The sequence below is a fragment of the Canis aureus genome, chromosome 6, assembly GCF_053574225.1.
Source record: "Canis aureus isolate CA01 chromosome 6, VMU_Caureus_v.1.0, whole genome shotgun sequence".
NCBI classification, from domain to species: domain Eukaryota; kingdom Metazoa; phylum Chordata; class Mammalia; order Carnivora; family Canidae; genus Canis; species Canis aureus.
This window is the reverse complement of record NC_135616.1, coordinates 58364596-58379359: the sequence shown is the minus strand read 5'-3', so window position 1 is coordinate 58379359 and position 14764 is coordinate 58364596. Positions and strand designations below refer to the sequence as shown.

Below are 14764 nucleotides of genomic sequence, written 5' to 3'. Positions count from 1 at the left end.
AGAGAGGGAGGTATAGACACAGGCAGAGGGAGAAGCAGACTCCCTGCGGGGAGCCTGATGCAGGACTTGATCCCAGGACCCCAGGATCACACCCTGAGCCGAAGGCAGATGCTCAACCACTGAGCTACCCAGGTCCCCCAGGAGTGGTTAATTCTAACTAGAGTGGACATCACCTCACTGGGATCTTGTAGAATTTCAGTAGGTAGAGTGATGTTGGAAAAGGCACCGCAGGCGGAGGAGCCAGCAAGGGCAAAAGCAAAGAGGCATGAAGGTGAGTGGCAAGTTGTCCAATGAAGCAGAAGCAGATGGTGAGTAAAAGGGACTGGAAGAAAGTAGTTCTGGGAAAAAAAAAAAAAAAAATAGAGTGAATGCTATAAGTCAGGGGGGATAATTTTTTTTTTTTTAAGCAAAAGGAGTAGAATAGCAAGAACACTGCTTTAGAAAGCAAGCTCCAGTGACTTAGAAGTAGTTTATAGAGGTAGAGATGGTCAGCATTTTTCTTCAAAGGAAATACGGTGGACTCCTATCTCCTGGCACTTGGAACAGCCCTCTTCTCTCTGGGAGCGCCTGCCCGCTTCCTCATTTCTCCTTGTGCTCCTGGAACAATAGCAAAATAGTTGTGAAGCAGCGACATAAAAGACACCAAAGGAGGACAGCGATTGATGGGCTCTAAGTCATGATGGGAAAATTGAGGGAGGCCAGAGCAGCGTCCCTGGTGACGTAGTTCCGGGACCTTTTGACCCCATCAGTATGAAAAACATTTTACAGTTTATAGATGAGGTCACAAAATGGAGGCAAAGTAGCCAGAATAAATCCTCAGCATTTCCACAGTTAAAGAATTCAAAGGTGAAAAGCACCAGAAATATGAGTGGCCTTGATTGCAAGAGGAACTTAGACTGAATACCCCCCGTCTAGGAGGAAGAGCTGTAAAGGGGGCCCTACTAGTAAGACACATAAGGACAGGGGTGCCTGGCTGGCTTAGGGGCTGGGTGTCTGCCTTCAGCTGCAGGCATGACCCCGGGGGTCCCGAGATCGAGTCCCACACCGGGCTCCCTGCAAGGAGCCTGCTTCTCCCTCTGCCTGTGTCTCTGCCTCTCTCTCTCTCTCTCTCTCTCTCTCTCTCTCATGAATAAATAAACAAAATATTAAAAAAGAAAGATACATAAGGATAAGGAATATTCCAGAGAAGCTGGAAAATGCAGAGGCAGAAAGGACGATCCTAGGACGAGGGAAAGCTGGCCCACAGATGACTCTTACCTGCTCTCTTAATCTTGGGCAGCTGTGGCCCTTTATTAGGGGAACGGGCAAAAGGCGCAAAGGTTAGGGATGGTCCAGTAAAATACCTCAGACTCCGTGAAGCCAGAATTCTCGTTTATGACAAGAGCTCAATAGTTCCCGTCACTGCGTCACAACCGGTAAGTAGGAATTTGGACATTCCTGGGGCCCGCCTTCACCCATCTTGGGACCCTCCTCAGGTTGGCCTGACTTGGCCACGTTTCCTGATCGAAGACCTGAGACTGGTGCCTTCTCGCTCTCCGCAGTCTTGGGCGATCTTCCCGGGCCCGGCGCGCTCTTAGGTCTGGTACCAAGTGCCTGTGGGGAGGGTTGAAGTCAGAGGCTGAGGCGGCCGGGGGCTGAGGGAGAAGCAGGCTCCTTGCAGGGAGCGGCCTCCACTAGGTGGCGCTGCAGGTCACGCGGAGAGGGCCGCGGGGCGCCGGGGAGGCCGGGTCCTCCGCGCAGGTCCAAGCCTGACCCCTGGGGCCTGGGGCCTCCGAGGGCCCGCGGTTCTCGGTCGGAAGCACCGGGCCTCACGCGTGCGTTTGCTTCTGAGGCACGCGCTGGGCAACTGTGAGCAGGACTGCAGGGAAGTTTCTCGTGGCTAACGTGGAGAGCTCAGCCTCCGTGTAGGGGGCTTACTCTGCGCGCCGGCCGCTCGGGGACCCTCGGGGACCCTGCGACGAGGCTGGGCTTTTGCTCCCACTTTAGCGCTGAGCCAACTGAAGGTCGGCCGCCCCCGAGTGCCTCCCACAGAACCGCAGGCTGGTCGTGCGGGTGTGGCGGTGGCTGAGACCTGGTCGGGTTTGCGCTCAGCTCCGGCTTCTCCTCGCTGCAGCGCCCCGGGCGCGCCGCCTCTTCCCGGTCCGAGGCCCAAGCGCTTCAGCAAAGCGGCCTACCTGGGCAGCCTGTGCCTTTTAACGCGTTTAAAAAGCATTGTTCTGAGAATTCCGGGTCGGCGGGACGAAAACTTTAAGAATCCCCGGTTGAAAGGGATCCTAGAGTGTGTCTGGCTCCACGTCTTCAGGTTACAGAAGAGGAAGCTGAGGCCAGTGGGGAGGTGACTCCCCTTGCAGCCCACCCTCCCGCCACAGCTGCGCCCGCCCGCGGGAGAACGGCTGCCTCTGGGGTAGTTCAGGAAACGGGCGGGATCCGGAGCCGCTGCGCCAGCAGGAACCGCCACGCCCAGCCCAGGACGCCGTCAGCCCCGCACCCCAGGGTGCTCCATGCACACCGAGCTTCAGGAGCCAGAGCCAGGCTGCGTCGCTCAGTTCTCACTCACACTCTCTCACACACACTCACACTCTCTCACATACACACCCACACTCTCTCCCGCCACCCCCCCCACACTCTCTCACCCACCCCTCCACACACACACACTCTCTCACACTCACACCCCACATGCTCTCTCACACCCCATGCACACACTCTCACACACTCTCTCACCCACCCACCCTCACACACTCACACCCCACATGCTCTCTCACACCCCATGCACACACTTTCACACACTCTCACCCACCCACACACTCTCTCACCCACCTATCCCCACACACACTCTCACACACTCACACCCCACATGCTCTCTCACACCCCATGCACATACTCTCACACACACACTCTCACATACCCACACACCCCACACACTTTCACACCCACTCACTCCCTCACACAAACACACACACACACACCCTACACACTCTCACCACCCCACCCCACCCACATACACACACCATATAGGTGTCATCCTACAGACTCTAACAACAGGCTGAACAACCCAGCCGGGTGTCAGTGGAAAGGGCCCAGAAGCGTCGAGCTAGCATTATATGTCCTTCCACATTAGCCCTCCGGCTTAGGGGTAGGCCTCCTCTCTTCCGTCCAGTCATTGCAGCTAGCCTTCTTACTGTCCTACCAGTGCTCCATGGTGGAAACTATAATGCTGACAAGGAACGGAGCAGCCCTTCTGGAAGGGATGGCACGTGCCGCTTTCCCCGTGAAAGTATGTAAAGTGCTCCCTGGGTTTTTATAGTAAAAGTCAGCTGGCTGCCGTCAGCGTCCCTCCAGGACCTACAGAGCCAGCCCACCAAGGAATGGCCCTTAGGATAAGCATCATCTCTACTTAGAAGGTTATGGGAAGCATTTTCTTTCCTGATACCTTGCTTTGCTACTCAAGGTACCAAGGGCTCAGGACCCTACATTTTGTACTAATTGCCCCATCAGAGTACTGCCAGAATTCACTTAAGTACCGGCGTTTTCGTGCCAGCTCCTGATCCGATAGAGTTAGTGGGGAGCTTACAGTGAGGAGGGCACAGAGCGAGGCTGTCCAGAGGGGTGGGAGCAACTGGGGTGTGGGGACAGCTCATCCCGTCCCAGGCCCTGGGGCAGAGGGTCCCTCTGATAGCCAGTTTGGTGCCTGACTCTTAGAACATTTCTCGTCACAGACCAGGGACTCTGCTATGTAGTGGCTGGAACCCGGCCACAGACTGTCTAGGGCAGGGGATGTTAGACATACAGGTAGGCCGCATCACATGAGGTTCCAGTCCTGGCTGTGCTCAGGAGCCTTCTGGAAGGTGGAGAGGAAAAGTGAGCCTTAGCCATCTCACAGGGCATAGGCCACCAGGCAGGCCGACTCTCAGCCCCCGAACCCAGGGCGGGGGCTCAGGGGCGCAGGGGTGCAGGGGCACCGGAGCGGGGCTCAGACATGTGGCAGGGGAGGAGTGAAGGAAGAGAACCAGAGGTGAGATGGGGCACGGGGCTGGCCAGCTAGCAGCTGTGTGCCCAGGCTGGGGCCCAGGAGAGAACAGGGCTTGCTGTCTCCCGACTCTGATGAGAACTGCCTGCCGGAAGCGGAGTCAGGACACGGTCTGCAACAAAGGTCAAGTGGCCCGCCTCTGAGCGGGGAGACAGACTTCCTCCACATCAGGGTCTCCTGTGAGAGAAGGGGGCTCACTCAGACCCCGGGGCAGGCTCAGCAAGGCTTGCGGGACCGTGGCCATCCTTGGACGCTCCCCCAGCACTCCAGCTTCTTGGAGGGGGCACGGGTGTGGGAGGGGGAACTTGGCCCATGCGTGAGAATCCCAGACTGCATGCGCAGGTGTGCGGCCTGCCCTGGGTGCCCCTGGGCCTGTCCCTGAGAACCTAAGCTCCAGACAGCCTGGAGTAGGTGGGCAGAGGAGGGAGTTAGACCTGAGCTGAGACCTGGGTTGTAGGACAGATCTCAGAAGCAAAGCAGGGTCCAGACAGGCGGATCGGATGCCCCAGCTTCAGGTTTGGTGGCCTCCATCACAGTTCTAGAAACAGTACAGGCTGCTCAGGTGTGCGAATGTGCCAGATAATAAGACACTTCGAGGGCTGCCACTGCCAGGGGTCCAGGCAGCGCCTGGGAAGCTGTGTGGGGCTGCTATGCTACAGAGCCCACTCAGACCTAGGAGAGAGGTGGTGGGAGAGGAAAGTAGCAAGGGGCTGGAATTTGGACCAGGGTCACGGGGGGGGGGGGGGGGGGTTAGTACCAGGCAAGAAGGTCAATCTGAACCAAGGAGCAGAGGCCAGTGGATTGGACTGAGCCACCTTGTGTAGGTAGGAGGGCAAGCTCAGCACTGGCCCTGCCTTGACTGACAGCCAAGAGGCCAGGCAGTCCTGTGGTGTCCCCAAGTGTGGTCCTAGCCCTGCCCCCAGGCAGGCCATCACATTCTCAGTTCCAGTGGGAGGCCGCCTGCCTGTAGGAGGTGCCTGTGATTGCAGCTTGAGGACTGGGGATGCCAGGGGGTGGGATGGCGGTGCACAGATCTTTGGACCCAGCCTCCTCTGGGCTTCTCCATGGGGAGGGAATTGTAGATGCACTTTTCTCTGCCAACAGAGACTCACAAGGCAATTTCCGAGTCTTTTCTATCCCACTCGAGCCGCCGGTCTGAGGCTTGGCCAACACTGACCCTGGCCACTTCATCTCTGGGCACCTCTCTTGCTGACATCTGTCTTCCTCCCTGGAGCTCTGCCACAAGGAAAAAGAATCCAGACTTGCCAATAAATGCAACCTCCCATGGCCACACCATAAGAGAGACAGGGACAAGAGAGGCAGCAGTAGCAACTTTCTGTAGAGTCTTAGAGTCCCGGGGCGCCGGGCTGGAGATTACTGCATGGTTATCGTCAAATTCCTCCGTGAGTAGCAGAACCTGGAATTCTCTCTTTCCCTCCATCCACCTCCGTCACCCAAGGACACATGCCATGTGCAAAAGCCAGGTCTTTATCCTCCTCCCGGGAGGGCTCCTCTCAGTGGCAGGGGTGGCATAGCATGCCGTCTCGGGGCTCCTGGTCCTGGAACAAGCTGCATGTGGGAAGCAAAGCCCCCAGCCACAGGCAAGTCAGGACCCCTCAAGGCAGGCTCTTTGGCCTCTGACTTTTTCTTTTTTTTACATTCTTTTTTGTTTAAGTTCGATTTGCCAACATACCCAGGTCTCTGACTTTCAAGGAGAACATGGCCCTCAGTCCTCTGTGTCAATATGTCAGCTGAGCACAAAGCAGGACAGAACAGAATCAGTATGTTTTATTGGGCTCCAGGTACTGAACTAGGTCTTTCTGTACATGAGTATCTCATTTCAGCTTCACAGTGACCTGCAAATGGTTTATGATCATCCCATGTCACAGATAAGGGAGAAGAGAGCTCAGAGGAGTTAGCAGTAACTCCACATGGCCGGGAGTGGGACGTGAGACCCAACCCAAACTTCTGACCCAAGTTGCTACAGATCTGTACTCCTTCCCTCGGCTCAGGTGCTATCAGGGTGCAAGTGGCATCAGACTCACCTAGAAGGCTTATTAGAACACCTCTAGACTTTCAGGTTTGGTAGGTCAAGGGTTGGGCCTGAGAATTTTCATTGCTACCAAGTACCCAGGTGATGCTGATACTGCCTGTCTGAGGACCCCACTTTGAGAACCACTGCTCTGTGCTCTGATGCTTGCCACGAGAAACATCAAGTTACAGCCCAGGACCCACCAGAAAGCCGTGAGAGGCTCCAGGCTGCACACGTTATGACCCGAGTGGTGGCAGCAAGCACTCGGAAAGTTGCAAGAGTGGCCAGGGGCAGATCAGCCCCAGCACAGCGTGGCTGCAGCCAGGGCCTCAGCTTCTCTCTGCTAATGACACCCCCCCACCCCCTCTGCCAGGTTCACACTGTGGGGAGTCGACAACACCGGACGGCGCTCCAGGCCCAGTGATGTCATCGTGAAGACCCCTTGCCCCGTGGTGGATGATGTCAAAGCTCAAGGTAAGTGACACTGAGGCCAGCAGAGTCTGCAAAGGGATGTCCCAGGGACTTCCCCTCGCCTTGATGAAAGCAGGAGCAAGGGAATCAAACAGAACAAGCTGGGGTTCAGCGGGAAGTGAGGAGAACTCAAGACCCAGCCCCGGAATGGCACATGTCCGGGGATACTCCTCTACCTCTGCCTCTGGTGGAGATCCTCACCCTACCCCATCATTTCACACAGTCTGTGAGTCAGGGGGCTGGGAGGACTCACTGACAAAAGCCCCGGCCACACGCGGTAACACACCAGGCACTGAGCTTCATGGTGGAGCACTTGTGACCTCTGCCCTCAGGATTCTGATCAGGTCACTTACCTTCTTCATATGTGTGTGCGTACGTCAGAAAAGTTATTTTGAATTAAAACGTAGAAAGGGCTACAGATTTGATATTCATTACTATATCCCTCCCTACCGAAGATGTGCCCAAATCCTTTTTTTTTAAGGTTGTTCTTATTTATTCATGAGAGACACAAAGAGAGGCAGAGACATAGGCAGAGGGAGAAGCAGCACCCCCCCCACCCAAGAGAGCCCAATGCGGGACTCGATCCTGGGACTCCAGGATCAGGCCCCGAGCCAAAGGCAGATGGTCAACCACTGAGCCACCCAGGTGCCCCAGGTGCCCAAATGCTTAATTCTGTATTTCCAAGTTACCGAGGACCAGTTTCTTGGTGAAGAATTGTCCCTCTTCGGTCCTTGCCACTTCAGAAGTTTGTCTTCTGTCAACATCTGTTGCATAAACAGCAGCTGGAGCTCCCTTCCTCACAATGCCCCCTGGTATGTCTTAATAGTGTCCTCTGCTCTGAAGCTCGTTACATGCCCTCCACGGCCAGGATGCAGCTGCCCCAGGCACCTCCTCTGCAGGGCTCTCACACCAAGTATGGTGCTCCCACCAACCACTGCTGGGTCTCCAGGGGAATGGGGCTGATTTGCCCGTGAGCGGAAACATCTGGCTGATGCTGGGAACTCAGGCTGTGCAAATTTCAGGAAGGAAAATGGTGTGGCCATGCTGATTGCTGGCCCCTCAGGTTGCTTTTACCTGGCTCCTGACTCCAGGTGTATTGGGCTGACCATGAGGGGTGCAAGCCCATAGTACTCAAGGGGTATGCGTGGCGATGCAAAAGCACAGGGGGAAGAGTCATCAGGACCTACGTTACTTAAAATCACTGATGCTGTAGCACTTTACAGCTTCTGGAAGGATTCCCACATTTAGTGCCTCCTTTAACATGCATGGCACTGTTATTTTCAACTCTGGAATCTGATCATGTTAAGTCCCCTACTTAAAACTCTTTAATGGATTGCCGTTCTTCTTGTGACAAAAACTAAAATACTTAACCTTCACATTATGACCTAAATGAGGTGACCCTCACCCACTTTTCCAGCCTCTTCTTGTTCACTCTCCCCATCGATCTCTTCGTTTCAGCCTCACTGCCTCTCTCAGGCCCTCCACACCATTCCCAGTCCTACTGGCCCTTTGCATATGCCTGTCTCACTACCTCAAATGCCCTCTACCCCCACTCCTGATTAACTGATCAGTTCCTCTCAGCCTACAGAATTGGGGTCAAGTGTCCCTTCCTTGGTACAGTCAAGAGGTCTCGGGCCACTGCTAGATGTCCTCACAGTATCATGTTACTTTCCTTCAGAACATTCATCTGTTATTGTAACCATGTGTCCAATATCTACCTCACTGGACAGCGAGCTCCAGGAGAGCAGAGTCTGGTTCGATTTACTCACTATACTGTCCCTAGCACTTAGAAGGAAGGCAGCGTGGTGACTGACAGGTCACAGATAAACTTAGGCTCTGGAGTCAGACCATCCAGCTTCAGATTCCTGCTCTGCTGTATACTTGAGCAGCTTACATCACCTCATGCCTCAGTTTACCACTCTGTAAAATGGGAGAAGGGATAATAGTGCCCTACCTGATTCTAGTAAGAATTAAATGAGTGAATGTAATTGAAGTATTTTTTTTAAGTGCCCATCCCATAGTAACTGTTCAGTAAATGCTAGGGAATATACATTCTAAGATTGTGGCCTTCATGGTCAACCTGATAGAACTGGGGTTAGGGGCCATAAATGAGGTGATTCAAGGGTGCCAGCAATCTGTTCAGCCACAGTATTTCTCTGATTAAAACCGGCTCAGCGTAGAATTCCAGCATCAGTGTCTCTGTTAATTTGAAAACGCTGCCCTTAACCAGACAGAGTCTACTTTCTAGTAAAGACCCAATAAGGATTTACTGAGTGGATAGAATACTGCCCCCATTTTACAGATGCAGAAATTGAGATTCAGAGCCGAGTGAACAGCTGACCAGGATTATAAAGTGAGTGTTGAACGGAGTCACCATTCAGACTCATTATTTGACATCAATTTGCATTTTGCCTACAATGTTAAATTGATATTTAGAAGGTCATTGTGTAAAAGAGTGAAGCCCTTTCTTTGTCTCTGAATGAAGAAAAGACATACATTTAAAAGAAAGAAAAAAAAAAGAGTGTTCAAGTCAGGTAGCAAAATAATAATAATAATAATTCTCCCTTCCAGGATTGTTAGAATCCACTGGGATGTTCCAGTGGAATGGAGACCTTTATTGTAAGACAGATGTGCTTCTCTCCAGAGTGAGTGCTGTCTGGCTTATAGGGTATGGACCAAATGACTTTTGAAGGTCTCGAAATCCCTTGATGATGAAAGCAGAGTGTGGGCTTGAAAACCCTCAGATGAGAGGCTGTCTGGAGAGGCCCGGGGGCACCCTCCTGTCATCATCTGTTGATTCCCTACTCCACGCCAGAGAGGAGCAGGTGATGAGAAGGTGCCCCAGCTATTTCTGTTTTGGACAATCTGCTTATGTCCTTGTCGGTGGCAGTGGGCATCTTGGACTTGCTTGCTACATAAGCAGCAGGCTGATGGGGCATCAGGGAGGTGATTAGCAGGTAGATTTGCGGCACCGTGCTACCTGCAGGAATGGATGGACAGGCAGCGGCTCTGGAGTAATGAGTGACCAACATAGAGTAGCCTGCCTGGGACAGACCACTATTCTATTTCTCTACAGAGAAATTACCCCCTTTGGGTTAATTCCAGCCCCCAACGTGCATCATGATGTGCTTCTGCCCACGTGGGCTCCCCAACAAAGAAGAGTGTCTGAAATCCCAGCAGAGTAGCCGGGAGCAGGAAAGTCAATTTAATGCTGAGAGAATGAGGTAGCATCCGCAGGTGCTTTCACTCCAGCCAGGAGGGAGTCCTGGACGGGCAAACATGCAGATTAATGAGGCGGACTATGTGAGGGGATCCTCACAAATTAATATAGTTCTAGCAGCTCTGCTGAAAAACCAGATGCTTTGCCTCCTTCAAACCCAGATGGTGATCATAAATAAAACTCACTGGGGTCTGAGTTTAAACCTAATAACAAACGGGAATTAGCTCTTAAGTGACCCAGAGCATGACCTCAGCTCCTAATTATCCAGCAGGAAGTCAGACTATTCCTCATATGAACACATTTCCTAAACCAGATACTTCCTGTGAAGAATTTTACTACATCGTGACACCAAAGCCACTGAGCAAGTGAGTTTCTACCAGTGTTCTACTGAAAGCACCCTTCCCCGGGGAGAACAAGCTAGCGTCAGTGCTCAGACCAGCCTCGTCTCCAGGCTGGGGCATGACGTTGTGAGAGTTCCCTGTGAAGCTTCACTAAATGAAGGCTAGCTCTCATCCATCACCCCCCCACACACATCCATCTTTCTTTCCTGATGCCAAACATAAATTCTTGTCCCTTCCTTCCTTTGTCGTTTGTTGAGCCCTGGGATAAGATTCTACAGAAAGAGCCATAATTAGACTCAGAATTTAGTTTCAACAATTGTGTAATGAGATTCCATAAGTGTGTCAAATCATACAACATATATTAAGCCCCAACTAAATACATGGTCTAGGTATTAGGGGAAAAACCCCTACCTTCCAGTTTCGGGTTTCAGTAAAGGTGACAAACTCCAGAATACAGTAAAACAAATATTTCAGGTGGTGATGTGTGTTATGGAGACTGAGCAGCAGGGAAATGGGATACATAAAGCAGAGGGCAGAATTTTAACTGGGAAGAGAGTAAAGGAGGCAGACACTCACATACCTGGGGAGAAGATCATTCCAGATAGAGAAGCAGCAAGACAGAGATGCCTGGTGTGTTTGAAGGCAAGAAAGGAAGTCCATGTGGTGGAGAGGGATGGGGAGGAGAGAAGGTGAAGAGGAGCTCCCAGGGGCCATGGGGCGGATAATGTGGGACCCCAGTACAGGGATGGGGATTCCACCTGGGATGAAGAAGGGAAGCCCTGGAGCACTTCAAGCAGAAGAGGTACAAGATGAGCTTAGCATTTCACAGGATCATTCATCAGCTGTGCTGTGAGCATGGATTCCAAGGAACAGATCTGAGATGGAAGTGGGGAGCCAAGGCTATGGCAGTGGCAGAGGAGAGAGGATGCTCATGAGAGAGGTGGTGAGAAGTGGTCTGGTTCTAAATTATTTTTCTGGTAGAACCAAAATGATTCGTTGATGCCTTGGAGCAGGAGAGAAAAAAGTCACCCCCAAGGCAGCCCAAGCAGAACCACCCAGTTCAATGGCTTGTGACTATCCCCCGGCAGACCCCAACATCCTATATGAAGACAGAGAAGAGGCAAACGATGGAGGAAGTTGGGTGAGGGCCCAGGCCATGGGCGGTGTGGATTATGTCAGGTAGAGAAGGATGTATATAGAGAGCTGATGCCTAGAGGTGGAGCTAGAAGACCTGGGGGCTGAAGGATAGATCTGATGGCAGGAAGAAGTACAGGAGGCTTGAAAGGAGGCTGTGTTCACGGTATGTAATACAGAGATTTACCATTTCAAAGCTGGAGAAGGTCTCAGACGTGATGATTGACTCTTGGCGGCTGTTGCGGTGGGCAACGGGGTGTCCCCTAGTCTTAAAGGGGTCTTTCATGTGGACAGTGAAGTGACGCAAAATGGTGATAAGAAATAAAGTGGAGAAGATGAACCACATGCCAGAATTTTCCATGGATGAAGAACAATGGTCAGGAAGCGAGCAGAGGAAAATAGGAAGAGGCAGGTGAGTTTTTAAGGCAGCAGGACTTTTCCATTTATATAGAAAGACAGTGAACTGTTTGCAGGAGGTCCTGAGGGGCTGAGAACCTGGGGCATGGGAGGATTCCTCTGTGTGGGCGAACGCTGCAGGCAGGTTTCTGCCAACACAGGAACACAGAGAAAAGGAAGAGTGTTTGCAAAGGTCAAGGGTAAAAAGGGAGAGTTGTTTGCTATGTTGCTGGTCCCAGAGGAAGCAAGGAAGTCTTGAGAGAATGAATTAGCGTAGAGCAGTGGTTCTCAAAGTGTGATCCAGACCAACTTTGGAACATGTTAGACAAATTCTCAGGTTCCACCTGAGATCTACTGGATCAGGAACTCCAGAGCGAGCCAACAACCTGTGCTTTCACAGGCCTTCCACGTGGAGAATCACGTTTCATTCCCAAGGCTGAGAGTCCTGGGTGTAAAGGCAGCACAGAGCAGCCTGGGGAGGGGCTGCCCGGGAAAGGGGTGGGCAGAGTCAGGGTGGGGTGGGGAGTGGCCTCACTGTGTGGACAGCGCCAAGAGTGACAAGGAGAGAAGCCAGGTGGGATTCATTGCCCTCAGGTTTTCATAGGGAATTCTGTGGTCAGTTATTTCGGTTTGGGGACAGACTGAGGTTTCAGCCCTGTCCCAGCACTGATGAAAATGCTGACTTAGGACTTTCGTTTGGGGGAAGCTTTTGTCATAGCATCAAAGCCTTTAGAAGGCATAGATACCTTCCAGGATTCTTAATTTCATAATAGAAAGGGCAGCTGCTGCTGGGGCATAGCAAAGCTCACATCTGCCCCAAGAGTCACTCTTCTTATTCAAATCAGACTATCTGCCCGGTCTCTTGGACTCCTGTGTTTCAAGGTCTCTCTCTTGGCATTGGGGAAAGCATGATCTCATGGAGAACCAGTAATAATTCATCATTGTCATAAATACTACTACTACTAATAATAATAATAATAAAAGAATATCTCCTGTTGTCTGGCTCGCCTCTCAACTCATCTTACTCCAAATTCTGTGGCTTATTTGCTGTTTTCAAATGTGCTGCCCATAGGCCAGGAGCTCTCTGCTGGCCTTGCTTCTCTCTGACGTGCTCTTCCCCACATAGCCCTGCAGCTCGTCTCCTCCCCTCTTCCAGCTCTTGGCCCCAGGGTCTTCTTTTCAATGATACCCAACACGGCCACCCTGTTTAAAATCCCAGTGCCCTGCACAACACTCCCATGCTCCCTTCTCCTGCCTGCCTTTCTCTCACCTCCTTACAGACCAGTATTTTACTGAGATGTATATTGCTTGCTGAAATGCCTCCTACCCCTAGACTGTAAGTGCCTCCAGGGTGAGGAATTTTGTCAGTTTCTCTCTGACGTAGCCCAAAGGCCTAGAAAAATGTCAAGCTCATGGTAAGCACTCAGGAAAAATTGTATTGAGTGAATGAATAAATGGATGCTTATTGGGTCCAGACATTGTGCTGAAGAAAGGCTTTACTTTAATATCACTTTTAGTCTCACAATAATCTTGGAGGGTGTATATTATTCACCATCATTGAACAGGAAAGGAAACTAAGACCCAGAGAGGTTAAGTAACTTCCCAAAGCCATATAGCTAGTGTGGTGGAGCCCACCTTCATATGACGCCATGGTGCGGGTTCTTGACCATACCTCTGGGTCTGAGGGCTTCAGTGCCCACCCTGTTGGTTTATTCTGCTGCCTGAGAGGTACTGGTTCCTTTCTAATAACTAATAATTCAGCTTCCCTTTTCTGTAATGAAGCTATGCCTGTAGACTCCCTGCCATCCCTCCATTTACATTTTCACTATTCCTGTCATGTATTTTAAAGACAGGGAAGACAGATCCCTATTTTGGGTAGCCCAACACTTCTGTGAAGCTGAAAACTGGGTAAAATGAAAACTAAAAATACCTTGTATTCTTTTCCATTCTTTGAGTTAGTGACTTCTTGAGATGCTGTGAAAGCTAATGAAATAATATCTCTACATTTTTTTCAGTGGAAATAGGAAGAACCAGAAATACTCATGCACTAGGAACCCAGCATATATCCTTCTGAATGTAGCATCCCATTTACTGATACAGGCTTATAAGCACACCCTGGAGTTAGATTATCTTGGTTTTAGGAGATTTACAGTGGTGCCCAGGCCTTTCCCACCTGGTCACAGACACATGTGCTGCTGCCAGTGGGAAGCATCAGCCTTGGCTCTAGCTAGATATTACTAGATATTACAACAGCGTTATGAGAATAGTAAATATACCAGAAAACACCTTCTCAGCGGTCTTCACTCCTCGATGGAGATGGTTATAACCAGGGCCTGGGGTCTGGGATGCTACTTCCCACACTAGAAATAAGAACAGAGAGGTATCAACAAAAAAGACTGGGGCGGGGGGTAGGGAATCCCAGAATTTCCTATCTGGGCTCTGGTCTGATAACCCACGTCTTTACTCCCCTGGTCTTTTATCTCTCAGTACATGTTCCCCTCCTCCCACTGAAAACAACACAGCTCTTAGATTAGTCCTCCAGCTTCTGACTCCAGAAACGAGGCCCCTGCATACTTACCAGGACTCCCTCTTACTTGGCATCTATGGGCCAATTTAGGACAAGTCCTCTGCGAGAAACAGTTACTCCAGATTTGCATCTCCCAAGACTCTGCCTCTTATATCTTAAATTGGCAAAACACTACCATCCCCTGAGCATTGGTACTAAAGAGCGATGGAGGGTAGGCCAGGTGGCTCAGCAGTTTAGCACCGCCTTCAGTCCAGGGCCTGATCCTGGAGACCTGGGAACAAGTCCCACATCCTGCTTCTTCCTCTGCCTATGTCTGCCTCTCTCTCTCTCTCTCTCTGTTTCTCATGAATAAATAAATCAAATATTTAAAAAACAAGCGATGGAAGATAGACATGGTTTTCGATCTTGACTCCAACTCACACTGGCTATACAGGTAGGTGACCTGGTCTCTCTCTGAACGTCCTCATCTATAGGATAGGGACATTCTTTTCCATCTTGCAGTGTTGGTTTGAGGACTGGAGTTCATATATGTAAGGTTCTTGCCAATTGATAAGCCATTGATAAGTAACTGAGTATCTTCATGTTCTACGGCACTGTCCACTTTATCTATTGATCC

General features: G+C 51.2%; 1 protein-coding gene and 1 long non-coding RNA gene across 6 annotated transcripts in view; one reads left to right on the top strand and one right to left on the bottom strand.

Annotated features, from left to right (window-relative positions):
* The window catches only part of ASTN1 (astrotactin 1), a 299363-nt gene that overhangs the window by 275104 nt on the left and 9495 nt on the right, over positions 1–14764 (top strand). For 4 of the 5 annotated variants that reach the window (XM_077901789.1, XM_077901787.1, XM_077901788.1 and 1 more), the window contains exon 21: positions 6433–6533. In XM_077901789.1, coding sequence (XP_077757915.1) covers positions 6433–6533 — 101 coding nt within the window. Of the gene's footprint in view, positions 1–6432; positions 6534–8832; positions 8884–14764 lie in introns of all 5 variants that reach the window. The other variant, XM_077901791.1, reaches the window with a different exon arrangement.
* LOC144316195 (uncharacterized) lies at positions 451–2381 on the bottom strand. The gene is made up of 3 exons (XR_013382049.1): positions 2072–2381; positions 1258–1593; positions 451–597 (listed from the first exon to the last, which is right to left on the bottom strand). It is a non-coding gene; the product is annotated as an uncharacterized LOC144316195 (long non-coding RNA).